The sequence below is a fragment of the Callorhinus ursinus genome, unplaced genomic scaffold (genome assembly GCF_003265705.2).
Source record: "Callorhinus ursinus isolate GAN/ISIS: 27379988/994484 unplaced genomic scaffold, GSC_fseal_2.0 scaffold20, whole genome shotgun sequence".
Lineage (NCBI taxonomy): Eukaryota > Metazoa > Chordata > Mammalia > Carnivora > Otariidae > Callorhinus > Callorhinus ursinus.
In genome coordinates, this window is record NW_027397082.1 from 21170572 (window position 1) to 21198436 (window position 27865).

At 39.3% G+C, this 27865-nt stretch overlaps 1 protein-coding gene and 1 non-coding gene across 2 annotated transcripts in view; one reads left to right on the top strand and one right to left on the bottom strand.

Moving 5' to 3' along the window:
* HPSE2 (heparanase 2 (inactive)) overlaps positions 1 to 27865 on the top strand; it is a 681364-nt gene that overhangs the window by 499068 nt on the left and 154431 nt on the right. Inside the window, exon 7 of the mRNA XM_025880833.1 lies at positions 13878 to 13971. Within this exon, the coding sequence (XP_025736618.1) occupies positions 13878 to 13971 (94 nt within the window). The remainder of the gene's footprint in view (positions 1 to 13877; positions 13972 to 27865) is intronic.
* Positions 17468 to 17574, bottom strand: LOC112830989 (U6 spliceosomal RNA). Its single transcript, XR_003210040.1, has one exon. It is a non-coding gene; the product is annotated as a U6 spliceosomal RNA (small nuclear RNA).

Genomic DNA, 27865 nt, shown 5'->3' on the forward strand with positions numbered 1-27865 from the left:
TTTCAAAGGGGGCTTTTCTTCTACCTAAAAATCTTTGTAGTCAGCTTGCTTTTTCTTCCTGTTTGAACAAAAGCTCCTTTAATCACAGAGAAGACAACATGCTAATGCTTTCCCTGATTCCCACCCCCTTTTTTTGGTTTAATAACCAAAGTGAATTTGTAGGAGATTTGAGAGGAAAAAATAGGATATTTTAGGGCTGATAAAAATTTCAATTTTTTGAAAATTTTTTAAAGGGAAGGATGGCATAACACCCAGTGCTCCATTCAGTACATTCCCTCTTTAATACCCATCACCAGGCTAACCCATCCTCCCACCCCTCCCCTCTAGAACCCTCAGTTTGTTTCTCAGAGTCCATAGTCTCTCATGGTTCGTCTTAAAAATAAAAAAAGGAATCATTTCTTTGTAGAAAGGTATGTGACGTTTTACCTTGAAATTATGACTTTAAAATTCCTATTTGCTAAATAAATCTAATCAAGTCATTTATCAGTTACAAATCATATAATTCTATATTCTGAGTATTTTATTTCATAGTACTGATGTGATTTATCATATTGACTCAGCTAGAGAGCAAGTATATGTTATGATTAAACAATACAGATCTGACTTCAAATATTGGCCTGTGCCATTTATTCGCAAAGTATTCAACTTTTCTGAGAGTCAGTTTCTCCATGCAAAACATGAAAACTAATAGATTCTACCAAGAATCTAGAACATAGCTAGCATATAGTATGAGTTCCATAAGTGTTTATTGAACAAATAATCTCATAATATTTTGTGAGTATTATAAATGTATATTGTTTCTAGGAAAGTAATGTCTAAGCATTTTTCCTAAACAATCAGAACTTACTGTCTTCTGGTTATAACCTTTAATGTAGTCATAGATACTTGAAATTGAAAATTTGATATTTAAGGTGTCTCACTTATTATGAAAAACTCATATCAGCCAATTATATGCACCCAACTTGTCTTTCATATATAATGGCAGCAGAATGACATTTTCAAGCATACAGAAACTTAGGGAAAATTTAGTTATGCACAAGATTTTGTTGAAAAATCTACTTGAAGATGAAGCAGACAAACAAAAATGGAATCATGCTGGAGAAATGGTGGTAACAGGGACTAGTTGTAAATATATAAAATAAATTTAACTATTTTTATATTTAAGGATTAAGATTAAAATTAAAATTGCTGGGATTAGAGTTAAAAATAACTATAGAAATTTTACTTCCAGAAAAATGGAATATACATACTTTGCCTATTCCTCTGTTTAGGTAGAACTAAAAGCTCTAGCTATTATTTATGAAACCAATATGAAAAAATTCCAAAAGGTGGAGAGAATAAGATAGACTGGGAATCAGGGAACAACACAGTGGTGAACTCCCTTGTTTGTGGGGTGTGTGTGTGTGTGTGTGTGTGTGTGTGTGTGTGTGTGTGTGTTTTCTGCATAGATCCCAGACTTCGTTCTAGAGAAGCTGTCAACCCAGAAGTACCAACAAATACAAACAAAAAATTCTCCAACAAAGGCCAGCTCTCCCTATCCAAAGGGCCAGGAAAGGAACAGCCTAGCAAAACAGAAAAATGTTACACAGTAATCACTATACTCTAGTCAAACACCACAGGAAAAAAACCTGTGGTACCACCCCCACCCCAACCCTTGCCAGCAAAGGTCAAACAGGGACCTGAGACTTTCACCCTGCCCAGGCTCTAAGAAGGCATCTCAATGCCCCCATCGGGGTGTCATCAGTGAAGGCCTAATGAGGGGTGCTAGGACTTGCACTTAGGCTAGTTTATAATGAAGACCCTCTACCATCCCCACTCAGTGTTAGTGGAAACAAAATGGGGAGCCTGGACTCCTACCTCCAGTTCTCAGGAATGACACATCTCTTCCCTCTGGGATGCTGTCAGAAGATATATACTGGAGAGCCAGGACTTTCACCACCACCCAGCAGTAGTGATACTACTCTCCCACTCATGTCAGTGGAGGCCATGTGAGGAGCAGTAATAAGGCACTTCTACCCCTTGAAGTTAGGGTAGTATATCAGTGGATGCCTAGTGCAGAGTTGGAACTCCTACACCCAACTGCTAGTAATGAGTTCCCCTAGTCCCTGAGTGTCAATGGGGGTCAAGTGGGGAACCCGGACTTTCACCCATATGTGGCAGTGATGAGGCAGTGTTCCCTCCTTACCCTGCCAGAGTGATGTCTGAGGAGGCCAACCAAAACAAGACTTAAATAAGATCCAGGGTCTTATAACACAATACCCCAAATGTCCAGATATTATGTAAAAAATCACTTGTCTATCAAGAATCAGAAAAATAGCAACTTGAGTGAGAAAAAATAAGCAATAGATGCCCACATTGAGATAACAGAGATGTTCAAATTATCTGAGGATCTTAAATCAGCCATCATAAAAATATTTCAATGAGCAATTACAAATCTCTTGAAACAAATGAAAAAATAGACTCAGCAAAGAAGTAGGAAGTCCTAATAAAAAAATAAAGGATATGAAGAATAACCAAATGGAAATGAAAATACGATAAATAAAAGCTCAGTGGATGTGTTCAACAACAGAATGAAGGAGAGAGATTTTTAAAAATCAGTGAACTTGAAGATAGAATAAGAGAAATTGCCCAATCTGAACAATCGAGAGAACATAGACTGGAAAAAATAAAATAAAATAATGAACCGAATCTCAGGGATCTGCAGGACCTAGCATTTATGTCAAGAATTGTCTACCCAGCATTCTATATCCAGGATAAAGGTCCTCCAGGAATAAAAGGGAAATCAAGACATTTTCAAATGAAGGAAAAACAAGAAACTTTGTTGACAGACCTACCTAAAAGAATGGCTAAAGTGAGTTTTCTAAAAAGAAAAGAATGAATAAAATATGAAAACTTGGAACATCAAGTAAGAAGAAAGAAAAACAGAAAAGTAAAAGATGAATACCTACAATAGACTTTACCTCTCCTCTTGAGTTTCCTAAATTATGTTTGATGGTTGAAGCAAAAATTGTAACACTAGCTGATATGGTTGTCAATGTTGTAGAGACATAGGAGTAATACCCTTCTTTTTTTAAATTTATCATAAAAACATTTAAGTGACTAGTACCCAATATTCATAATTAGTTATTTTACTTTAATTTCTTTCTCTTCTATTACATTCAAATACCATTAAATTTTGCCTATTTTGTTAACAAAACAGAATATATAACATGATAACATTGCTCTAAAATTATTGACATCAGTATTTTTTACATGTATACAGACATACATATGTATACACATACAGACCTGTCTGCGATGATTTTCTCTGAATGTTGATAAAAGTGGGATTTTGGGATTTGGTGTGATTATTAAACTTATTTGTACTATTTGTTCTCATGTTAAAGTTTTAAAATGAGTATGAATTTTTATTTTTTTTAAGATTTCATTTATTTATTTGACAGAGAGAGAAAGAGCACAAGCAGGGGGAGTGGCAGGCAGAGGCAGAGGGGGAAGCAGCTCCCTGCAGAGCAGGGGGAGCCCGATATGGGACCCGATCCCAGGACCCTGGGATCATGACCTGAGCCAAAGGCAGCTGCTTAACCAACTGAGCCACCTAGGCACCCGAGTATGCATTTTTATTACAGAATTATTGTGTTTAAGAATTATGAATCAAGAGAATACAGCAATTGAAAATAAACTATTTAAAGGAAAATTACAATTTTATTTTTAAATATTACTGATACTCAAATTAAACTACACAATAATACAAATACTTAAATTTAAAGTATCCTATCAGAAGTGGTTTCCTTGAGGGCTCAATTCACATACCATGCAACGCAAAAACTAATTTTATGTTTACCCGTCTTGAAATCTAACTAATCGGGCGTCTGGGTGGCTCAGTCGGTTAAGCAACTGCCTTCGGCTCAGGTCATGATCCTGGAGTCCCGGGATCGAGTCCCACATCGGGCTCCCTGCTCGGCAGGGAGTCTGCTTCTCCCTCGGACCCTCTTCCCTCTCGTGCTCTCTATCTCTCATTCTCTCTCTCTCAAATAAATAAATAAAATCTTAAAAAAAAAAAGAAATCTAATCAATGGGTATCTCTCGTCCCCTTGACCTTTTGTCTCCCTTAATACATACATATACATATGCATGTGTGTACTAAGACTTATATTCACGGTAAATAGTCTCTTTAGAGGCTTTATATGGTGAGAGCCAGCCCTTTTTTAATAAAGAAGTGGCAATTGTCATGAAAAGAATTATATTGAGGTAAGATTTTCTCTAGGTATAATATTCTACACAGTGAGTATACTTCAAGGAGATATAGCTCTATGACACCGAATTTGCTGAGAATAAAAGTTAGATGCAGGAACTAAAATATATGGGATGTTGGCAGCGGTGGGGGGCGAACTAAAGAAGCAGTTTGGTGTGTGGGTGTGTGTGTGTGCGTGCGCACGCACATGCATGCATTTGTGAACACTGAGTGTCTGGAAATAAGCAACCACATGCAAAGTAGAGCTGAACCTCTGGTTTTCCTGCATATGTGATGTATGCAAGTGAGGACATGTGATTTTGTTCACAGTAAGAATGCCTAAATACATCTATCTCAAACTAGCTGTCCCTCAGAATGAAAACTCAGATTTTCCCCAGAAACCTAAGGGAAAATACTGAATGTAAAGTTAAAAGGCTGCCACCTACTCATGTGTGACCTTCAGTAATTGACCTCCCTTCCAAAGCCCTAGATTCCTTGTCCTCCTTGGTCATTAATAATTGCCCTGATCATTGTTTTCACCCTTGGCTCAGTTTGCCTAGATAGAAAAGAATAAGAATGATCTCTTCCCTCATCAACTGTACTCGCATAGTTAGAATTCAGCCCCTTGTTGACAGTCAGCCAGTCAATTCAAACTAAAATTAACCAGGTTCTCCAGGTTATTCTTTTTTTTTCATACCAGGGACCATTTCCTTTCAAAGGACACCTCTTTATTATGAACTGCTGATGAAAAATTTGATTGGCATAATGGAGTTTTGTTGTAATACCTCTGCATTAGTAAATATAACACTAATTGCTTTAATAAATAAACCCCCAGATCTCAGTGGTCTAAACAGTAGAAGTTTGTTTCTCACTAATGTCATGTCCAATGCTGGTATACCTGATAGATGGCTTTATATGTGGTCATTTCAGGACCTAGGCTTTTTTCCATCTTGTGACTTCTCCTTGGAGACTTTCCATTCATCTGACGAAGGGGAAAGAGACTATACGGAAGACATGGCTTCTTAATTTCTGTCCAGAGGTGATACACATCTCCATCAGCTTCAGCCTTAAAGTGATGTATTACTTCTGCTCACATTGCTTTGGCCCTATTAGTGTTTTAGACCCCTCTCCCATGACAGTGGCAGAGAAATAATAGGTTCTGCCTGCGCAGCTGCTTCTTGACAAATAGCTCTGGACTGTAGAAGGAGAGCACAAAATTTTGGTGGTCAGTAAACTGTCTCCACCCTACCCAGGGGTGCAAACCCAGGTGAGTGTGGGCCTCACCTCATGTGCCCCTCCCCTTCTTTCAAAGATGGTAGCCTGAGTTGGTTGCTGTCTAATTCCTTCAAACAGTTGTTTTATATATTTTGTGTTGGATTTTGAGTTGTCTGTGACAGAAGGGTAATTCTTATATCAGCTATTCCATGATAGCAGGAAGTAGAACTTGGTGCTAACCCAGCATTTCTTAACCTATTTGACCACGGAGCCACCTTTCTTCATATAATAGTTCCTAAAAGACTTTGAAAAGCATTTTTGCAGAGTAAAACTATACCACCTGCATTCCTTTACTTATCTCCCCAGGTTTTTGCTTTTGTTTTTATTTTGTTGTAATGTTCTGTTTTCTAGAGAAATCGGAGTTTAGCTCAGTATTGTTTAACTGGTCAGGATGGTTGAAGGAGGCAAGAGTAAAGATGGTTGGAAAGCAATTGTACTGGATTACAGGACAGATGAAGTAAACACAGTACTCTCCAGCTCCTCCATGGGCAGAACAGAGAGGGAACAGTGTTTGGTATCTATCACTTAGTGCATATAAGATCTCTGGTTTCCTAGTTACTCTATCTCTGTGAGCCACAAGTCTGTAACCTGTAAAACAGGGAGTGTTCTTGAGGACTAAATGAGATACCATATGTAAAATATCTAGGAAATAAGGAACTTAATACATATAAGGTTCCTTCCTTCCTCTTTCTTCTTTCTGTGTTCTCCTAGTTAGTAACGTACTAACTTAATTATAGTTAAGTTGGTTGTGCTATTCTGCTACAAACAATGACAATTATATGAAAAAAAGCCAGGGAAAGGATGAGGTAACTGTATAGGCAGCTCCCAATTTACAAACACTGAGTTAAAAAAATACTGCTCATAGATGGTTAGGTTCTGGTAACTTAGCCCCTGCCATTCTTACTATCAATGCCCCACAGTTAATTGGCCATGAGGCTAATGACTGGAGCTTTGAGCCCCTCACTTATCTTGGCTCCTACAAGTGCTGGGAGATGGTGAGAGTTGGAGGATGTTCTAGGTGGAAAGGGGTAGGGCAGGTTGCTATCAGGAAGCATTGCTATATAAGCATTTCTGGTAAATTGCTGAAAGAGTTCTCAGGAAAAAAGGGTTTGATTCTCTTAGTTTCCGGAGGCTTGTTGTGATTTATTTGGTCACTCTAAATGAATATTTACTTTTGTACCTGATTCTGTACTTTTGATTTCTTTTTCTTAAAGATGGTCCCACAACTTGTTTAAGAACTCAAACACATGGATCTGCTCCTGCCCACACTTTTGGTACCATTACCTGCTACTATTCTGAAAAGTCCCAGAGGTGCTCTCCTCAGAGTCTCCTCTGGACACTGGAGCTGTAGATGGCTTTCCTACACCCCTCCTTCCCTGATTCCCATATAGAGCTCACCTCAACACTGCTAGGATCAAGGGCCAGCTGTTTGAGCCTCTGCCAAAAACATTGTGTCTCCGCAAATACTGGGTTCAAGGGGGGAAAATGACCTGGGCTCAAGGCTCAGGACCCATTGTGTGCAAGGAATTAAGAGAGAAAAGTTCAAATAAATGAGGCCCTTAGGACAGCAGTTGCGCCTCAGAGCCACCCTTTTGGCACATTGTGGGTTAGCTTATTCAGGCACACACGCTTTTATTGAATATATTTTTTGAATACCCATTATGTGTCTGTGGGATTGCCTGCAACCCCGACCTTTACTTGTACCATTTTTCAATGATAACATTTTCCCAGAGTACAAAACTTTATAATTCCTGAACCCTTTAGTCAGCTGGGTGACTCCTGTATGGATTTATTTATAGGAACTAGTTTAAGAAAGCTAAAGAAACATCTATATTCTGTAGGCTCTTTTTAAAAATTTGTAATAGTGTTCATTTCATCCAAGATTTACCTGCCCAAAGTTGTTCAGAACAGGAGATAAGAAGGTTGACCCATTGCAAAGATCAAGAATAAGGTAGCCTCAGAAAGAAAACCTAAAGGCAAGTGTGAAGAACAATGTGCTCAGTAGGAGCCCAGCATGAGGGCCTTTGGAGAGGCAAATACAAGATATAAAGCTTTAGAGAGACTCAAGTCAGCCTCTCCAGAGTTTGGCTTCAAGGTGTCAGAATAGGTTTTATAGGTCAACAGGGTTGTTCTAATGATTATCCAAGTTTCTCCCCCTTCAATGGGGAAGGCCCCAGTTTTATGGAATTACCTGCCCAGTCAGCAGGCTGGATGTTAGAATTCTGAGCGGACTGCCCCTCCTCCCAGAAAGTAGCAGGCAGCAAAATAGGTCCGGAAATTCCTGAGCATTGGGAAGCCAGCACTAATACAATTACCTGAAATAAAAGAAGGGGTCAGATAATAAGGGGCAAAGGTTTTTCCTTTTAAAGTAAAGAGCCAGGTAAACAAAACCAGCTGTCCCTGGAGCAACAAATTCTCCTCATTAAATGCTTTAAGAGGCTAATGGGCATAAGTAGCTAATTGTAGTACAGTCCTGAAGACTGAATCTAGGGGTCTGGAGAAGGGAGAGTAGGAGGATCAGGGTTAAAACCCGGCAGGCAGAGACAGAAAGGAGATGAGACCTGGCCCTGGCAGAAGATCCCAAATGGCCAAAATGGAATTAAAATAAGAGTAAGATGATTTGACCTGGAGTTTCTAATGTCTCATGTCAGTATCCTTGTGGGATGAGCTTGGGAATCTTAGCTGGTACAGTTTTAAGTTTATACACTAGTAGAATAGGATTTGGAGTAAGTTTTTAAAAATAACTAATTATGGGAAATTTTATGTGCACTTACTGTGAAAATCTCTGAAAAGATATACAGCAAAATGTTAACAGTGGGTTTCTCTAGGTGTTGAGTTTATTGGTGATTTTTTGTTTTTCATATTTTAATTTTATGTGTGTTTTCTAATTTGTCTATAATGAACACTTATTTCTTTTATAATAAACAAAGTGCACAATTTAAAATAAGATGAAAGGTATTAAACTAGAAATAAACATTTAAATAAGATGAAAGGTATTAAACTAGAAATAAATATTAAGGGCAAGAGAGTCGCTGTGTCTCTCTCTGTCAAATAAATGAATAAAATCTTTAAAAAAAAAAGAGAGAGAGTTGGTGAAGGAATTGGTAAGAGGTTTTAGTTACTTTGTATACTCTGCCATGTTTGCCACCTCCCCAGATGCGTGCTTGATATGACCTGCCAATCTGGAGGCCAGCAGAGGAAGGAATAATGGTTGCTGGTATTGAGACAGACAGGCTATTTGTCCACACACAAAGGTTTCAACCTCATTGCATTTATAATAGTTCCCAGAAATGTTATTTCTACACAGCCTCTCTTGGCTTCAGCTTTTAGTTGAACAACTCAGCCACTTGTGGTTTGATCCTAAGAGATGCTGAAATTTCAAGAGAGCTTGGAGGAGGATTATGATTTACCTAAAAGTGTCAGTCTAAGTGTTTGGAGAACCAACTATTCTGCCAAGGTTTATGTGGAAGATGCCAAAGCACCTCTAATTGATGAATTTGCCTTCTCTCTCTCTTCTTTCTTTTTTTTTCCCTCTCAATTCTTACCTTCTTCTCTCATTTATTTGGTCTTCTGACACTTTGTAGCCATTACTAAAGTAATTAACTCTTTAGAGAGATTGCTTAATGTCTAAGAATCATCTTTATCTTCCCAATGAGAAAGACAAAAGAGAGTTGCCCTGAGGTCACTGGACAGTCAGCTGGAATCCAGTCCTGTTTCCTTTTACCCAGTCTTGGTTAGAAATCACCATCTTCATCATTTTTAATGATTTATTTTTTCCAAATGGTTATGGCAGGCTATTCCACCTCCTTCGTGTCCAAAGCTAAATGATATAGTGGGCCTCTTACGACAGGCAGTCACTATCAGAGAACCAAAGCTCTGTAACAGGCAGGAATTTTTCAAATAACGACAGATTATCAACGCTGAATGTTTTCTTCAAAGTGTCACATTTATGAAGGGAAATGTAGCAAGTTAAGTATCCAAGGGTACCCAAGAAAAAGGCTTAGGTATTATCAGACTCACATCTATGGTTAAATTGACCCCTCTCTTAAAAGTGGCGCACCAAAGTTCATATTTCCATAGTATAATATATATGTGGATTCAAGGTAGCAGATGAAGTTGCTGAAGCTTCTAGTACGATATGGGGATTCCTTTGACATCCAAATGTAAATTTGACACAGACTGAGGTTATTAAAAAGAGTGAGGAAAGAAAGGACTCTTAGCTGGGTCAAATGTAGAGGCAATGTCCAGGGCCATATTTAACCAGTATTTTAGAAGGTCTCTGACATCTCTGTTAAGTTCTTATCTTCTCGGAGAGGTCATCTAAAGCCATGGCTTCATTCATTACTTATAAGCTGAAGACCCAGCTCTTTTCCTGTCTCAAATTTTATCTGTACCTCTTTCTCATATCTCCAACTACCTGTTGTATATTTCCTCCTTGATGTTCTCTGTGTCCTTGATATCTCAAATAGAATCATTCATTTCCTTTAACAAATCTAAAGCCTAGTCTGACTAGCCTACATGTTCTGGGCATCAGTGTTCTCCAAGATATCCTCTCTCACAAGCTCCTGGTCATCAGAGATTCCCTTCCTCTTTCTCTTATACTCTATAGAAGCCTTATTTTATTAGTTCTTCCTTCACAGGCTCTCACTTTTACTTCTTTTCATGACCCAGGTCCCTTCTTGTCTGCTCTATTGAGATAAGATAACCTTGTCACACTGGTTTCCTGCCCGGAGCTCTCCCCTGCTCCAATCTAATTCATAGTACACAGAAATAGCCTGAGACCAACTAAGAATGATTGAATCCAGGCTTTTAGGTTAAAAATGGTGCCAAAAATGGGCTCTAAAAAGCTTAAGCCAAAGTTTTTATTGGAATTCCTCCCCCACGTGTCACATGAAGGAGGAGTTGGACTATTTCTTGGTCCAAGAAAACAGCCATTGAGTGAAAAATAAGAGGGAGCAAATTTTAGACTCGTTAGAAGAGCCTTCCATGGATTCAAGCTATAGTACAGTGGAACAGTACAAGCACTATATGAGAATGGGTTCTCTGTCCTAGATAATCACTTCTCAGTCATTTGTAGCAAGCTTACATGCTTTAGACCACATGGCCATTAAGGTCTTTTCAAATCCCAAATTTTTGCAATAGAAACACAGCTTTCTCCATCTCTCCCTCTGCCTCCCACTTACTGGGAATCCAGAGTCTATTCTTGCTGTCTTCCCTCATTCCAAATCTACAGTGAATGAACATGCTCTCCTTCAGACAGATGTTCCCCTGCTCACCTCATCCCATGGCTTTTCAGTCTAGGTTGCTGTCACCTTGGGCCCTTTAAGTAACCTGGAAGGTAAATTTGCTTATTAAATACCTCTTACATGCCAGGGTATATGCCCAGAATTTTTCCTAATTTGACTATACAGTGTACCTTGAATCCTGTGGGTTTGAGGTTTTTTTTTTTTTAGCCAACTTCAAAGAAGGGGAAACCTAATATCTTATAGGTGGTAGGTGACAAAGCTGAAACTGAACCAGGGTTTTCTAACTCCAAGGTCTGAGTACTTGAGAAAAGAAACAAAAGGAAAGAGTGGAGTAATAAAAGGACCCTCAACTAAGGAGTGTGTGAGATAGGGGGTTATTCACAGGGAATCCTACATTGAAAAAGTACATCAGGCATTTTTATCTCAGTAAGTATTAAACTATATGTGTTGCCAGCAAAATTCATAAATTCTGATGTTTAAAATAGCTACTGAGAGCTAACAAAAAGAAAAAAGGGACCTATAATATATTTGATTAAAACATAAAAGAACACTAATTATGGTGCATTTGTATCATGTGCCTAGTAATCATGTAACATAGTAACAAGTATTCATGTCCTTCAGTGTGTATGAGATTAGCATTGCATGAATTATTAATTTTAACATTACTATGTTTTGATATACCTAGATTCCATGTAGCAAGCTATCTAATCAAAATTTTTTTAAAAAAATCAGAAATGCCAATAGTGAGGTACTAATAGGAAGAGGTTGGGGTGGTAAGGAATGGACATGCTCAGCACTGTGTGTTGCACATAATAAATGTTTATTGGATCTGAGTCTAGCATCTGTATCAGTAATGAAGTAAAAGGTCATGTCATTATTTTGTTTTGTTCCCTAATATAAGTAACCACCAAAATTTTCAAAATTATGTATCCTTTGATATACTAGTTCCACTTTTAAGGATTCTATACTCACACATAATTTAATCAATCAGTAACCTGTTGTTTATGACCCTGTCTTTGTGAGCTGAAAATGAAATTAGAAGAGAACAGAGCTGTTGAATGCCTACTATGTGCCTAACACTTTAGGTTTACCTGCTTAATCGTCAGTTAATCCTGAGAAGTAGATATATCACCTCTTTTAAGAATAAGAAAACTGGGGCACCTAGGTGGCTCAGTCAGTTGAGTGTCCAACTCCTGATTTCTGCTCAGGTCATGATCTCAAGGTTGTGAGATCAAGTCCTGCATCGGGCTCTATGCTCAACACAAAGTCTGCTGGAGATTCTCTCTCTCTCTCCTTCTGCCCCTCCCTCCACCTCTCTGTCTCTTTCTCTCAAATAAATAAATAAATAAATAAATAAATAAATCTTAAACAACAACAACAACAAAAGAATAAGAAAAGGACCTCCATGGCTCAGCTGGTTAAGTGGCCGACTCTTGATCTCAGCTCAGGTCATAATCTCAGGGTTGTGAGATCATACCCCAAGTTGGCTCTGCGCTGGCCGTGGAGCCTGCTTGAGATTCTCTCTCTGCACCTCCTCACCCTGCCCACCTGTACTTTCTCTCTCTCTCTCAAAAGAAAAAAAGAAAAAAGAATAAGACAACTGAGGCGCACAGAGGCCAAGTATCTTGTCCAAGGTCATATAGGTAGTAAATAACTGATCTGGAATTTGAACTCAGATATCTGTGGGTCCAAAACCTATGTTGTTTCCAACACATCAATGACTTAAACATTGGATTCTTTGGAAATGTCTGAGGTGGTGAAGGAGGCCAAGGGGAGGCTGATTGGGTGGAACTCACGCACTTCAGCTACAGCAATTAAAAAAAAAACTTTAAAAAAAAAAAAACCTTTTTAGGGGCTCCTGGGTGGCTCAGTCAGTTGGACATCTGACTCGATTTCAGCTCAGGTCATGATCTCAGGGTTGTAAGATCAAGACCCACGTCGGGCTCCACACTCAGCACAGAGTCTGCTTGAGATTCTCTCCCTCTCCCTCTGCCCCTCATGCTGGTGTTTTCTTTCTCTCTCAACTAAATAAATAAATAAATAAAATCTTAAAAAAAAATTTTAACCATTCTACTACATCATGTATTAGTATGGGGATTTAATATTAAGAAGAATTTTCACACAGTTCTATAACACGTACTGATAGGTTGTTGTCTTATTGAAAATGAAAATAATCTATCATTAGCCATCAGCTGGGGAGACCTGAGTGGGTTGGAAAAGGCATCCAGGAGTCATAGGCATTTATTTTAATTCAATTGATTCAATTCAGAATTTTGTAAAGATGGGGGTGGGAGGTTTGAGATAATAAAAGTCCCCTAAACCTGGACTAGTCTCAGCTTAGTCTTCAGAGTAAGGATTCACAAAGAAGGGCCCCACAAAGCTGGACGGACCTGTTTTGGTCAAATGTTCACAACATTGTATCAGCACGACTTGATGTTACACTTAAACCACCTAACAAAACCCACACCACCACACCCAGTGAATGCTAAATTTGTTATTATTTTAGGAGAGTGCTCCTAGACTTAATCTATCTGATTTATTTATTTGTTTGTTCATTCATTCATCCATTCATTTATTCTGGAGGTGGTCAGAGAAGGTTGACTACAAGGTGAGTTGGAGATGAAACCTTTGAGACCCACTCACTACACTAAATCAGATTTTTGTGGCTGGGATTTGTTTCCTTATTGAAAGGTGTGGACACCTATAAAAATGTTTGAATAGTCTTTCTAAACCTCTCACATACCTTTATTACTTTTAAGGTGGGGCAGGGTTGGTATGGGATGGGTGTTAAATTGCTCTTCCTGGGGGAAAAGAAAAGTAAGCTTTTTCCCATTACTTAATTTGTATTACAGATTCCTGTCAGCTCCTATAGAGCAAGCAATGCAGTTTCATGTGACAAAGGTTGAAAAAAAATCACAATATAGGCCACAAATGGAGGTAGAAATGAAGAAGTTAAAAAGCATATTACTTGTTTGAAAAGCATCCAGGGTCAAAACTTTTTAAGATGTAAAAGCCCAGTGAACTCTGGGCTGTTTCCTCAAGCAACAGAGACCTCTGGCTAGAGAAGTGTATTTGTAGTCTCCTGCTCAAGATTTTACCTGATTCTTATTTTATTTTTATTACAGTTGCTACATTGATGGCCGGGTGGTCAAGGTGATGGACTTCCTGAAAACTCGCCTGTTAGACACACTCTCTGACCAGATTAGGAAAATTCAGAAAGTGAGTAAAAGTCTCCTGGGAAGGAGTGAGTTTGGGGGTAAGGCAAGGGAAAGGTCTCAGGGTCCCAGCTGGACGTCAGCACTGTGGGAACCAGGGTAGAAAAATAGTATAGTCTAGAGCTCTGTTTCACAGCTGATGATTGTTGTTTATTGTTTTTCAAATTGAGAACGGTTTTAACGTGCCATTTCTGGGTTTAAAAACTTTTCTATTTTAATAATGACTATTTTGTAAGAGTTTGCTTCTAAATTGTGAGTTTCTTAAGGGAAGGATAGATTTACTTTGTTATTTTCTTTTTGCAAGGGTTTATTTAAGGCTAGTTTAGGGAGAGAATGATTATTCAGGGAAATTCTGGTCTGGGGCATCGGCCATGTTTATACTATTCTAAATAGTGTTAAATATCTGAGCCATATTAACACTATTCCTAGGTGTCTTAGAATCAGTCAAGTAACATCTTACTTTTGTAGAGATGTGGGGGAAACTATATTATATTAAGCAGTTGCATGTAGGTCCCATTAGCAAGATAGCTTTGGTCAACAGTTCTCAAACTTGAGTGCAATCTAAATCACAAATTGCTCATAAAGTTTGCAGTCTCACTCCTGATGTTCTGATTTAGTGTGTCTGGAGTGGTAGATACCAGACATCTCTATTTTCTTTCTTCCTTTTTTTTTTAAAGATTTATTATTTACTTATTTAGTTAGTTGACAGAAAGAAAGAGAGAGAGGGAACGCAAGCAGGGGAAGTGGGAGAGAGAGAAGCAGGCTTCCTGCTGAGCAGAGAGCCCGATGCGGGGCTCCATCCCAGGACCCTGGGATCATGACCTGAGCCGAAGGCAGACGCTTGATGACTGAGCCACCCAGGCGCCCCTAGACATCTCTATTTTCAATAGTCATTTTGAAATACACTGGATTAGTTCATTCTGAATTGTGATCTTATATCTATAATTTCCATCTGCCTCTACAAAGTGAGATCACATCTTTTGTTGCCTAGCCAGGTCAATTTTCCAGGAAATGGGGTCCTTTTGAACACTCACCTATCTCTTGAGCAGATTAAACAAATCTTTGCAGAAAAATAGCAATGGGTAGACCCCCACTAATATGGGATGAATGAATAAATGATTGGACAAATGAATAAATGGATCATGTATAAAATTAGCTGTGAAAGAAAATCATATTTGGAGTATAATCATAAAAAACCACTCTTGATTGGTAAAGTAGTACCCTTTTTGGTATTCAAACCAATGTCCTGCTCAGATTACAAAAGCTTTTTGAGTTCCCATATTCTTGAAAGGTTTTAGCAGCTGGGAAGCCTCAGGACTTCTGGACTCCTGCATCCCAGTCTGATCCCTCTGGAGATCAGGTGCATTGGCCAGCATCCTTATCTGTTATCTGTCACTGCCTCCTACCAGGCAAAGCCTAGGCGAACTAAATAATTTGAAATATCTCTGCCAGTCTCTGTTTGACATTCATTTAGTTTTTAGTATTTAAATATTTAATATTTATTGAGCACTTAGCAAGTACGAAGCAAAGTGCCAGGTGCTGGGGATACAAAATGGAATAAGACATGGTCTCTGCCCTCAAGGAACTCACAGTTTTAAAATTTAACAGTTGATTTAAGCAGGTTAAAAAACGTTACTGAAGGCAGTTGAATATCAATCTATTGAACACTGCAAATTTCTAAGCACTTTATGCTAATCTGATATTAGGTATCATTCTCTAAAAGGAGGGGGGAAATTTCTTTCATTTGTTTATTCTTCCATCCAACAGATGTTTATTGAGTGCATACTAGGTTCCAGGCACTATGCTAAATGTTTGTATTACAACAGTGTACAAGATAGACAATCCCTATGTTTTTGGCTTTTCTGATATCAAATCTAATGACCTGATCAAAAGGCTGTCATTGGAAATAAAATGATTCAGTGGTATCATGGCACTGAGACTGCAGGTTCTAACTGTAATTATTTAAGTAGAACACATGGCACTGAGACTGCAGGTTCTAACATGTAATTATTTAAGTAGAACACGTAACTCTAGGTCAGAACTAAGACAAAGGTGTTGGGAGTTAGATTCTTCCCTTTCTCTGCACTACCTGTCTCCCTCCACCTCTGGATACTTCTAAACCACCGTAGAATGTTCAGAGACTGAAATAAGTGGCTAAGCTCATCTTCTCCTTTGTCCACAAAGTCACAAGACTTGTTCACTCACAGGTCTGGCAGTTGAGGCCAGCTGTCAGCTAGCACCTTTGTTGGGCTGATAACTGGAATAGCTACGTATGAACTTTCTATGTAGCCTGGGTTTCCTATCAAGGTTCAAAAGTCAGATGCCCAAGAGCGAGAGTCAGGTGGAAGCCGTACCACCTTTTCTAACCTACCCTCAAAGTCGTAGGGCTTCACTTCAACCATACGCTATTCACTGAGACAGTCAGCAAGACCAGTGGAGATTCAAGGAGAGAGGAAATAAACTCCTTTTGATGGGAGAGTCGCAAGATTCTGGAAGAGCTTTAGGGCCAGATGATTTTTGCAGTCATCTTTGGAAAATACTGTCTGCCACAGTTTCATCCTCCCTGTATCATTTAGTAGCCCTTCACTTCCCTGTCTAGTTGTCTTTTCCCAACTCTCTTTTACAAAGTTCTTGCCAGATTTTGCCTTAAATGGGTATTCGCTGGAGGTGTTGTTGGATCACAGATTCCCCAAGATTTGATTTATGGGGTAGGCTTTCCATTGGCTGCACAGCCTGGACACAGTTGCTAAGGCCTCTAGGATGAGAATCTCTCTCGCCACAACCCAGGATGTGCTAGGTACTGGTCTGCTCTGGGGAGATGGGGACTGGGAGACCAGAGAAGGGTCACCATGTTTTGCCAGTTAAAAAGTTGCTTTGGCTGTTCCTGAGGTCCTGTGTGGGTGGGGGGGGGGGGGTCTGGAAATCAGAGTCCAAGGTGCATACTGGGACAGACTGGCCAAGCTTCTTTCCTGGAGCTTCCAAAACCAGTTTAGAGATGGGCCAAGTAAGATTTTAATATGTATATACCTAGAACCCTCTTCCAAAAGCTAAAAGTAGAATCTTTGTTTCTACTCTATTTTGAGAAGCTCACAGAAATTCTAATGATTCCCCTTAGGCCTACAGTGATAGAAAAGGGCAGATTTCTTACCAAAATCAATCCATGAAGGAGTGGTTAGATAAATCAGTGGTGAGACTGTGTTTGAATAAGAGATAGAATGAATACAGGATCTGAAGTTGGATGGCTTGGGTTGGAGCTCAGGCTTAGCTGTGTAACCTTGGGTTATTCACTTAACCTTTCTAATTTGTTTCTTCATCTATAAAATGAGGGTGCTAAGAATACTATCATCTCTCCCTTTTAGGGAGATTAGGAAAGTCACATGAGGCCCTATTTTGTTAATTGCTATTGAATGCTAGTTCTTATTGCTAATATTATTGTTATTTCAGTTACTATAGTTTTTTTTTATTTCTTTCTCTTCTTTTTTTTTAATTTTTATTCCAGTAAAAATATGGAACACTTCACAAATTTGTGTGTCATCCTTTTGCAGGGGCCATGCTAATCTTCTTTGTATCATTCCAATTTTAGTGTATGTGCTGCCAAAGCAAGCACTATTATAGTTATTTTTAATAATAATTTGTATGACTGGAGAAGCTTCCTGCTACCTTTATCCCCAACTTGTTCTTTGCTTTTTTCTCTTTCCTCTTTCTTTGAACCCTGGGGAATATGGTAGGTGATATTTTTGGCATCTGAAAGGCAGTGACTCAATTGCTAAAAACAGCTGTGGTTTTCAAATTTGGACTGCCACTTACAGAAGAATTCTGAATTTTCTGAGCGGTGGGCAAATTCTGGTATATGAAATTCTACATTATGTATTTGAAAGCCAAAAAAAGACAGTGTTTGGACAAGCCACTCCTTTGGATGATCTACACATTCTCTCCCTTCCTTTAGAATAAGGATAATCATCTGTACTTTGGGAGACAAGTCAGGGGAAAGAGTTGAGAATCTAACAATGTGAGCAAGAGTCAGATGGGAAAGTAAGAGATGTTTAGGATACAGTGCAGATGGTATAGTGTGTATACCTGGGCTGACTCCAAAACAATGACATAAGAACCAAGAAGAACCACTTTGGCTTAAGTCACTTGGACTCTATGATTTGTGTCTGCATCTCCTAGAGGAATCAGAGGAGGAAATAACACTTTTTGATATTATTTTCAGCAATTCAATAAGCACAAGAAGGAGTTGGGGAAATCCCAGTCATAAGGGAAGTAGTTCCAAAAGTACTGTCCATATGATTGCATTTTGAATACTAAATAAACCGAACCATTGGCTTCCCTATTTGAAAAACTCCTTCCTTCCTTCTTTCTTCCTTTCTTTCCTTCACTTATCAACTGTTTATAACATTCTTAGTTTTTTCCAGAGGATAAAATGGTGAATAAGATTTGTATGGTGGCTATCCTCATAGAGCTCATGCTCTAGTGGAAAAACAGTTAATGAAGCAAGCAATGACAATGAGATGCGATGACTCTTGTAGCCGGGATGTCTAGGGTGCTCTGTGAGTGCTCACATCCACTGCATGTGAGCCCATGGTGGGAAATATCTACTTCAGTGTGTAAAAGAAGGGAAAGCCGGGAAATCCTTCCAGGGGAAGTGACATTTAGGTTAACACCTAAAGGATAAACACCTTCTAATTTATTCAGGTCTGAGCATGTGAACAGAGGACTAGCAGTGTTAAATACATATGGTAGAGAGAATGGTTTGTGTGGTTCATATTATGACCATGATTGTTCTTTTGTTAATGTCATCATTGCTTACGATTGACTACAATATTTAATAAAGATGAACTCTTTTGAGGTCTCTTTACTTTTTCCAGTATATGTTAGTTACAGGATCAAGAAAATAGGTAAGGCAGAAGAATATTTAATCCTTTTGGAGTAATTAATAGATCAAAAAAGAAGCTTTTGTTTTCAACCAACCTTCTGGTTTATCCACTTCTTTGAGCCTCTTAGGACATGAAAGGGGAAAGGGATAAAAATAGCAGTGATTCTTGCCAATCATAGAATAACTAAAAGCACAACTAAAGGGAAAATGAGGACAATGATAATATTCACCTTCGCTTAATGAAGAAACTAGAAAATGAAAATGACATTACTAGGATAAGAACAGCCAGCAGTACCACCACAAAAACCAGTGTTCGATTCTTCCATTCACTGAGCAATGTTAAGTGTTCATTTCAGTGTGCCAGTGCCTATTTACCATAATGCCTATCATTTGGCAGGTGCTTAATAACTGTTAGCTCATGGGCAACAGGCAGGAAGGGGAAGGTAAATGAGCAGAGTTAAATAGTAGAAGTGTAAGAGAAGTAAAGTGGTGTCTTTGTCTCTTTCACATTTGGATCTGCTATCTCAGCTGTTCTCCTGCAGGAGAATCTAATCTGCTGTTAACTGTGTAGCAGTGTTGAATATATAGAAATTGGTTTAGGCAGCCATAAATGGGCTATGCCTACATGTAGGCACAGTAGGAAAGTGTCTTCTGGGTATATGTTTAGGAGTGAAGGAAGAAGGGTCTCTTTGTAGTTCAAAAATAACATTTCAGTCTCTTTGCTAATGCCAGATATTTCATTTGAAAAAAAAAATAACCTTTCATTCTGCATTAGGAGGAGGATGCAAAATATACAGAACCCCAGAAGAGGTAAACCACACTGATTCAAAGTTACACTAATATCAGACAGAAGGTCCTTTCCCTAGAGCAGCTTTTGATGGAGGGGAGAAGAAACACAGGCCAAAGATGTACTCAGGAGAGGGAGAGTAGTCTAAATACAAACACCTTGGACAACATCCCCAAGCATTCTAATTTTTATGGAGACAGAAGCTCATACAATTTTTCTTTAAGAAAAAGAAAACAAAACAAATGTGCATGTTTTAGAAATATATCTGACCACATGAACACGGTTCTAGGGCCCTTCCCGGGACACCAGCAGAGGCCTGTGAGAGTAGGAAGCTGGAAGGTTGAGCTTCACGAGCTTCCCAGTAAATTGGCTTCTATGACACCACTTGGCTGTGTAACTGCAAATGGAACAGTATAACCCAAGAGATCTTCAGCTCTTTTCTTTCATATAGAAGACACAAATAATAAATAGGGGAATCTAGCTAAAAAGGTATGTTTACCACAAAAGAACTCCAAAGTTTTAGTTGTTGTCATCTTATGTACTGTATCTCCTTGATTCTTAAACACAAATACTTATAAAATGTACCATAAATTTAATAAGAGCTGGCGTGAGGCAGGTAGGATATGGGGTAAACAGCTGGCAGGTTTCTTTTGATATTGATTATGAAAGACATTCTGATTTCAAAGCCATTAAACTGTGGAAAATGCATCATTAACTTACAGAAATATAGTAACTCTATTACCTTTTAGGTTATAATGCCATTTATTGAGTACATCATATATTACTAATTCATTGAAGAAACCAGTCATTTGCTCAAGGCCACTAGTAGTAAAATGAGAATTCAAGGCCAGGCCCACTGAACTCCAGAGCTCACACTCTTACCCAGTACACTCTTCTGCATCTGCCATACTTGTCAGCCATTTATTTTATAGCCCATATTTATATTCCTAATGACCCAGGATTAGGAAGGCTTTTAAAGAATACTGAGTATTCTTGGTGAAAGAACATCAATTTGACCCCCTGATCAGTTCATATAATCTGGAGTGGGTGTCCTAGAAGTAAAAATTAAATGAAAGCTGTATGTTAGGTAATGTCTAACATTACCCCAGTATAAAGATAGCGGAAGAGAACAAGGCTTTTCAGGGAGTGATTTGTACTCATTCGCTGGACTTCATTCTTACGTCTCATATGCACAGGCTTTTGGTCAATGCAGCGAGGGCCAGCTTGTGCAAGGCAGTGAAAATGTGAGGGTATGTGCTGCCCACGGACACTTGGAAGAATGGCCCTGGGAACAAATTGTGGTTTGGGGCAAAAAGCTTCTTCAGGAGGAAGAGACAACTTGGGGTGACCTTCCAATTTTCTACATGGAAGTGGGAGGATTATAGGGTTTGTCCTGAGTGAGAGGAAATTACTTCTGAGGCTGGTAAAGTCTATGACTTGTCAGTGGGGAGACTGTCCATTAAGCCTCGGGGTTGTTTCCTCAAGAGAAAGAACTGGGAAGGGAGGAAGAATCATTCTTGTGCAAGCAGCTGCTGTCCAGTCTCTCCCTCTGCTAGCGCTTATCCTTGAACATAGTCTTTGCTTTGGGACTCTGTGAAATCTTCCTTATTTACTGGCATAAGCTAATACTTTCCTTGCCTTCCCTTGGACTTTATCATTTTGTGTATGCTCTTATTTTAATTTTATGTTTTGTTGCAATTACATACAGTTGCTTTTCTGTGGTTGGAGATCACAAGAACAGAATGCAATTTTAAATCCTGAAGATGTCACAGAAACAGAAGCCACAAATTAAAAATTGATCTGATACCAAAAGAAAATGGGTAAATATGGCACTCCGGAACCGGGAGATGATAAAAAGAAATTATACAGAAAAAAATTAATGAAACTGACAGGAAATACATCAGACAGAAGAAATAAATCAGGAAAAATGTGATGAGATATTAGAATGGCTGAGCTCAGAATAGCCCAGTTTGTCTAACCTAAGAAGGACATACTAAATATGGAGGCCGGTTAGTCACTCAGAAGCTTCTAGGTCTCTTCAAACGAGAAAATCTGATTAGAAAGTAGATAGAACCCTGCACTGGAACTGTGACGATTTGATGTTTGCTCTTATGGTTTTGAGATTTTAGTTATCTTCACTGAAACTCGGCCTTTTTATCAGTAAAATATTATGTCCCTTACTTATTAACCAATAAGTTATTTCATTATTGTATTATTTAACAAGTATTTAATAAGCAAAGTAACTATCAAGCAACAAGCCAGGTACTTAGATATTTCTATAAGGCATGTATAAAGGAAAAAACATGTGGCTTTCTCAAGCTGTTTGTAGTATAGTAGGGAAGACAGATAGGCAAACAGAAAATTACAATTCAGTTTAATAAGGTCAAGGTCAGAGATCGGTTTGAAGAACTTTGGAGCCCAGAGGAGAGATGAATTAATTTTCTAAAGGTTTGAGGAGTTTCACAGAGGAGGTAACATTTGAAACAAGCCAGAAAAAAAAAAAAATCAGATAACATGGATGAGGTGTGGGTAGGGGAGGAGGCAATCAGTAAAAACCTAAAAGAAGGTCATGTGGTTGGAAAATGGTAGGTCCACTATGTGTGGTGGCCCCAGGTCTTGGGCGGGGGGAAGAGTCTGCTAAGGGGTCATTATGAAGGGTCTGAGATACCAAGTTAAATGAAGCCGCTAGCATGTATCCTGAGGGCTGGTGGTTCTCATCTTCATCCTGCCACATCTAACATACTCCTGTGGACAAATCTGTAAAACAGACTAGGGGTTGTGTGTACTTACTGGTTCCTTAGCTTTTTTCTCAGGGAAACATTTCATAATTTTGGTGAATGAAAAGAATGTTATTGTGACATCTTAAAATCCATTCTTTTTATTTTTATCTTATTTTTTTAAGATTTTCTTTATTTATTCACGAGAGACAGAGAGAGAGGGAGGCAGAGGGAGAAGCAGGCTCCCCGCTGAGCAGAGAGCCCGACATGGGACTCCATCCCAGCACCCTCGGATCATGACCTGAGCCAAAGGTAGACGCTTAACTGACTGAGCCACCCAGGAGCCCCTATTCTTTTTATTTTTAAGTAAATCATTCTTTAGATCACTGCTTTCAATATTATCATAGCAAATAGCCCAACTAACAACACAGACTTCTGTGAGCACGTGATTGAGTGCTTCTGCCAGTAATGGGGAGCCAGTGAAGCTTCCGAAGCTGGGGAGGGACCTGGCAAGTTAACAAATGGCAGCATGGGGGATGAATTTGTGGATGAAGAGATTAGAGGTGGAAGATCAAGGAAGAAATGATAAGATCCAGGACTCAGGAAGGGGCAGAGAGGAAGGAGGCGACAAAATGGAATGATCCCCTCCTCTTCTAATATAGTAGGTATATTAGAGTCAAAAATACACAAGAGGAATGGACAGAAACACAAAACATTACTGAACTCTCACCTGGACCTCTAGTAAATACAATAAGAAACAAAGAGGCAGGGGCACCCCCAAGAAGAGTGCTATGCATTGAGGTTTAAGAAGCTTCCTGAAGCTATTTGCCTTCTCACCAGTGATTAGAGGACCAGTTCTGGTTACTCAGAGAGCTACTGCTCTTCCCAAAGTCCGGGGGAAGGTTGATTTCCAAGTAGATGAGATGCTGGAATTAATGGACTCCAGGTTCTTTAGGAGGTTGGGCCTCCTGCCCGGGCTGATTAGCCCAGCTGGCCTGTCCACTATTCCTGTTTTATTGCTTCCTTTCTCATTAAGGAAGGTGTTGGGTTTGGATAACCATAAACAACATGTCTGCTGCTATAGGGCTACCATCTCTTGCACAGCCAGTGGCTAAAACCAGGCTCTCAGGAGTCTTTGTTAAAGACTTAGGTTGCAGTTTTGGAGAAACAGGAAAAGGAAGCCCAGGTTTGAAAATGTGCCACATAAATGGTTATTTTCCTATTTTTCTCTTTTTCCTTTCCTAAAAAATAATCAAAGTGGCAGGGAAAATAAAACTTAAAAAAAATAATAAAATCAGTCTTGTTTTTCCTCATTCTCTCTTCTCTCTCACCCCTGCTCTCTCAACATAGCCACATGGAGATGCGAGGGAAGGGAGTTGGAGGCCTTCCTTCACATCAGTCTGCCCCCAGCGGGCCCAAGAAGTCTGAGCAGCCCCTGGCCACTTGCTGAGCTGTTCTGTGGGTGCCTCACACCTCCCATGTCCACTTGAGCCCAAGGGCTGAAGTCTTATGGGACAACAGAACCCTTGAAAGGGAACTGGCCACCCAGCCCCTCTCTACCCTCATTCTAGTAATCTCAACACTTGTACTTATTCCCCATCCCCAGGCAGCATGTTCCTTAAAATGACCTTCATTGGCACATCATTTCTCACCAGGAACTGTACCCTTGTTCTTTCCAGTCCTGCAATTTTCTCTCTTCCAGCACAGGGAGAATCATATTTACTCAGAAAACCACAGTGTTGAACTATAGCCCTCACTTGCTTGGAGTTTCACTTTCTAAGGGAATTTTGCAGCTGGTTCCATCTGCTTTTCCTGATTTTTTTTCTCTCCTCTTCTACCCATGTTAATTTCTTCCCCAGTCCTAACCAGCCCTGAGCCTCAGTTCCTCCCCCACGTGTCACCATGATGGTCTTCTCTGCTCACGATAGACACACAATTCATCAAACCTCTCACCATGTTCCCAACAGCAAATGCTCAGAAATTCCTTGTTGATTTGTACCAACTACTTCCAGAGCCTTTAGTATTAATACTTTCTAGGAATCTTTCCCCTGCAGAACATCTCATAAAGCTGGTTTAGGTTGTACATAAAAGTCCTACCTCACTCTGTGTTTTTTGTTCACATGGCTTCTCTAGAAAAGGACAGGAATTACTCCTGTGCTGAGAGTGGATAAATTAACTACTCGGAATGCTAATTATGTTAATGTGAATTATCCATGTGCCTTTTAAATTTTAAGCAGACCTTTCCCTGCTAGTTAGCATACATCTGGGCTATTACCTACCTCCACAAATATGTGCAAAAGAAAGGCAACCAACTCTAATGTTAGATTGATCCAAACCCAACTCATGTGCTTTAGACAAGGAGAGTGGTCTAGGTTAACATTCGGTTGACTTTAAGAACTTAACCAGTAAGCCAGATACCTTTCCAAATGCTTTACAAATATTTGGTCATTTAAATATCATAACATGCTCTGAGATGGTTATGATTACTATTCTGACTTTACAACTAAGGAAAGTAAAGCACAGAGAGGTCACACGGTAAGTAAACCATAGAATCGGGATTCAGACATAGGCAGTCTGAGGGCAAAGTCCATGCCCCTAACCACTCTTCAATGCTACCTCCCCAGTAACAGCAACTTATAAATTGTTTACTTACAAATCCCCCTGCAAGTCAGAAGAGAGTTCAGATGAACTTCTATTTATGCAGTGTCTGTGTCTCTGCAGAATCTTACTTATGTACACAGTATTTTACAAATCCAACCATTTTCTGGAATCAAGTCCTCATTTAAAAGAGCTAGAAAAAACCTCAATGAGATGTCACTTCACACCAGTCAGAATGGCTAAAATTAACGTCAGGAAACAGATGTTGGCAAGGATGCAGAGAAAGGGGAACCCTCCTACACTGTTGGTGGGAATGCAAGCTGGTGCAGCCACTCTGGAAAACAGTACGGAGGTTCCTCAAAAAGTTGAAAATAGAGCTACCCTATGACCCAGCAATAGCACTACTGGGTATTTACCCCAAAGACACAAATGTAGTGATCTGAAGGGGTACGTGCACCCAAATGTTTATAGCAGCAATGTCCACAATAGCCAAACTGTGGAAAGAGCCAAGATGTCCATCAACAGATGAATGGATAAAGAAGTTGTGGTGTATATATACAATGGAATACTATGCAGCCATCAAAAAAATGAAATCTTGCCATTTGCAGCGACATGGATGGAACTAGAGGGTATTATGCTAAGCAAAATAAGTCAATCAGAGAAAGACAAGTATCATATGATCTCACTGATATGAGGAATTCTTAATCTCAGGAAACAAACTGAGTTTTGCTGGAGTGGTGGGGGGTGGGAGGGATGGGGTGGCTGGGTGATAGACATTGGGGAGGGTATGTGCTATGGTGAGTCCTGTGAATTGTGTAAGACTGTTGAATCACAGACCTGTACCTCTGAAACAAATAATACATTATATGTTAAAAAAAAAAAAAAAAAAGGAAGAACATAGTAGGAAGGGAAAAATGAAGGGGGTGAAATCGGAGGGAGAGATGAACCATGAGAGACTATGGACTCTGAGAAAGAAACTGAGGGTTTTAGAGGGGAGTGGGGTGGGGGGGATAGGTTAGCCCGGTGATGGGTATTAAGAAGGGCACGTATTGAATGGAGCACTGGGTGTTATACGCAAACAATGAATCATGGAATGCTACATCAAAAACTAATGATGTAATGTATGGTGACTAACATAACATAATAAAATAAAGCTAAAAAAATAAATAAAAGACCTTAGAGACAAAAAAAATTGAACTCCTTTTGGAATATAAGAATCTTGTACAAATTAATGCCACCTTGTAACTAAATACTTATGACAAATGTCCTCACAGGATAGGTGATAGGAACATGATTGTCTCCTTATCTTCAATATCAGAACATTATAATAAGCTCAATACATCATAAAATCCTTCTGGTCTCCAGATCTCACTGGATGGTGATTTGCCTTTACCACTTCTGGGGTTGTTGGATTCCATATATGAATTACCTGGTAAGCAAGGCATACTTCCCTTTCCTTCTCTGAAATTTCTATCTTTCAAAATTCAAGGGGACAGACCCCAGACCTCATACCCTGAGCTTTAGCAAATAGACATGTGTTGGTCTTATCTAGATCTTTAGTCCCATTGTAGGTTTTCATGGCATGCTTTTATTTTTTCTGATCTCCAAGGTTGTTCTTTGTATTCAGGGTACTGCTTCCAATTCCTTGACCAGTTTAGTTGCCCTGTCTTAGGTCATATAACTTCTTCAAAGAGTGACAGTTTCCCATGAGCTTGTGCATGGGCAGGTTTGAAATCAGATTGACTTCTTTGTGTGACTAGAGCACTGCAGCCTCCAGTTAAGCACTGACTGTGCCAGGCACTCTGCTAGGAAGTAAATACAAGTGATATCATGATATAGGATACCTGCCTTCACAGGGAGGGACCTTTAGTAAATACAATAAGGAATAAGAGCTAACAGTTCAGCATTTCTAAGAAGTAGTCCACAGACTCCTGGACTCCTTTGTTGGATCATAAATGATAGTTCAGAATCCCACCACCAAACTGTAACTATAAACTATTACGCTATTTAGCATTAGTTCATTTGAATTCATGCATCACCTTAGATGGACCCACATAAATGTTCATCTGCTAGGTCTATGCCACTTCCTATAACTCTCAGGATCTTCCTGTGATTGGCCTAATATTATTTATCCTTTGATCAGTAGTCAGGATCCTCGACACAACTTTGTCAAGTGTTATTCCAGCACATGGATGAGGAAACTGAAGCTCACAGTGGCCACAGAAATAACAGAACGTGTCTGTCACTTCACAGTTTTCATTATATATGTATATATGATCATCACAGCTACCGTGATCTTGGCATAAATTACTTCATATCACTTTCTTGTTTAAATCCCTCCAGTAGCTCTCCATCACACTCAGAATAAGAAACATCCATCCTTTCTTCTCTGACCTTTTTTTCCTATTTTGTTTTGTTTTGTTTTATTTTATTTTCATCATGATAAGTGTACTCCTTAATCCCATCCCCTATTCCCCCAAGCCCCGCTCACCTCCCCCCTGGTGACCATCCATTTATTCTCTATAGTTAAGAGTCTGTTTCTGAGTTTGTCTCTCTCTCTCTTTTTTCCCCTTTGCTCATTTGTTTTGTTTCTTAAATGCCACATAGTCCACATTCCCTTACGCACTATACTCCAGATGGTCTTCTCTGGTTCTACAAACAACAGTCCTGTATCCATATCGTGTCCTTTTCCTCTGCTGCTCCTACAGATCCATCAAGGGGCTTGTTCCCTCTTCACTCAGGTCTAGGCTCAGATACCACCTTTCAGCAGGGTGACCTGAGCACTATCTAAAGTACCCACCCCCACCCCTCCTGCCAAGTCACTCTTTATCGGATTATTCTGTTTCATTTTCTTCCTAGCTCTTATTATTTCTAAATTTCTTTTCTTGGTTTACTTTTTTTTTTCTTCAAATAATTTTTT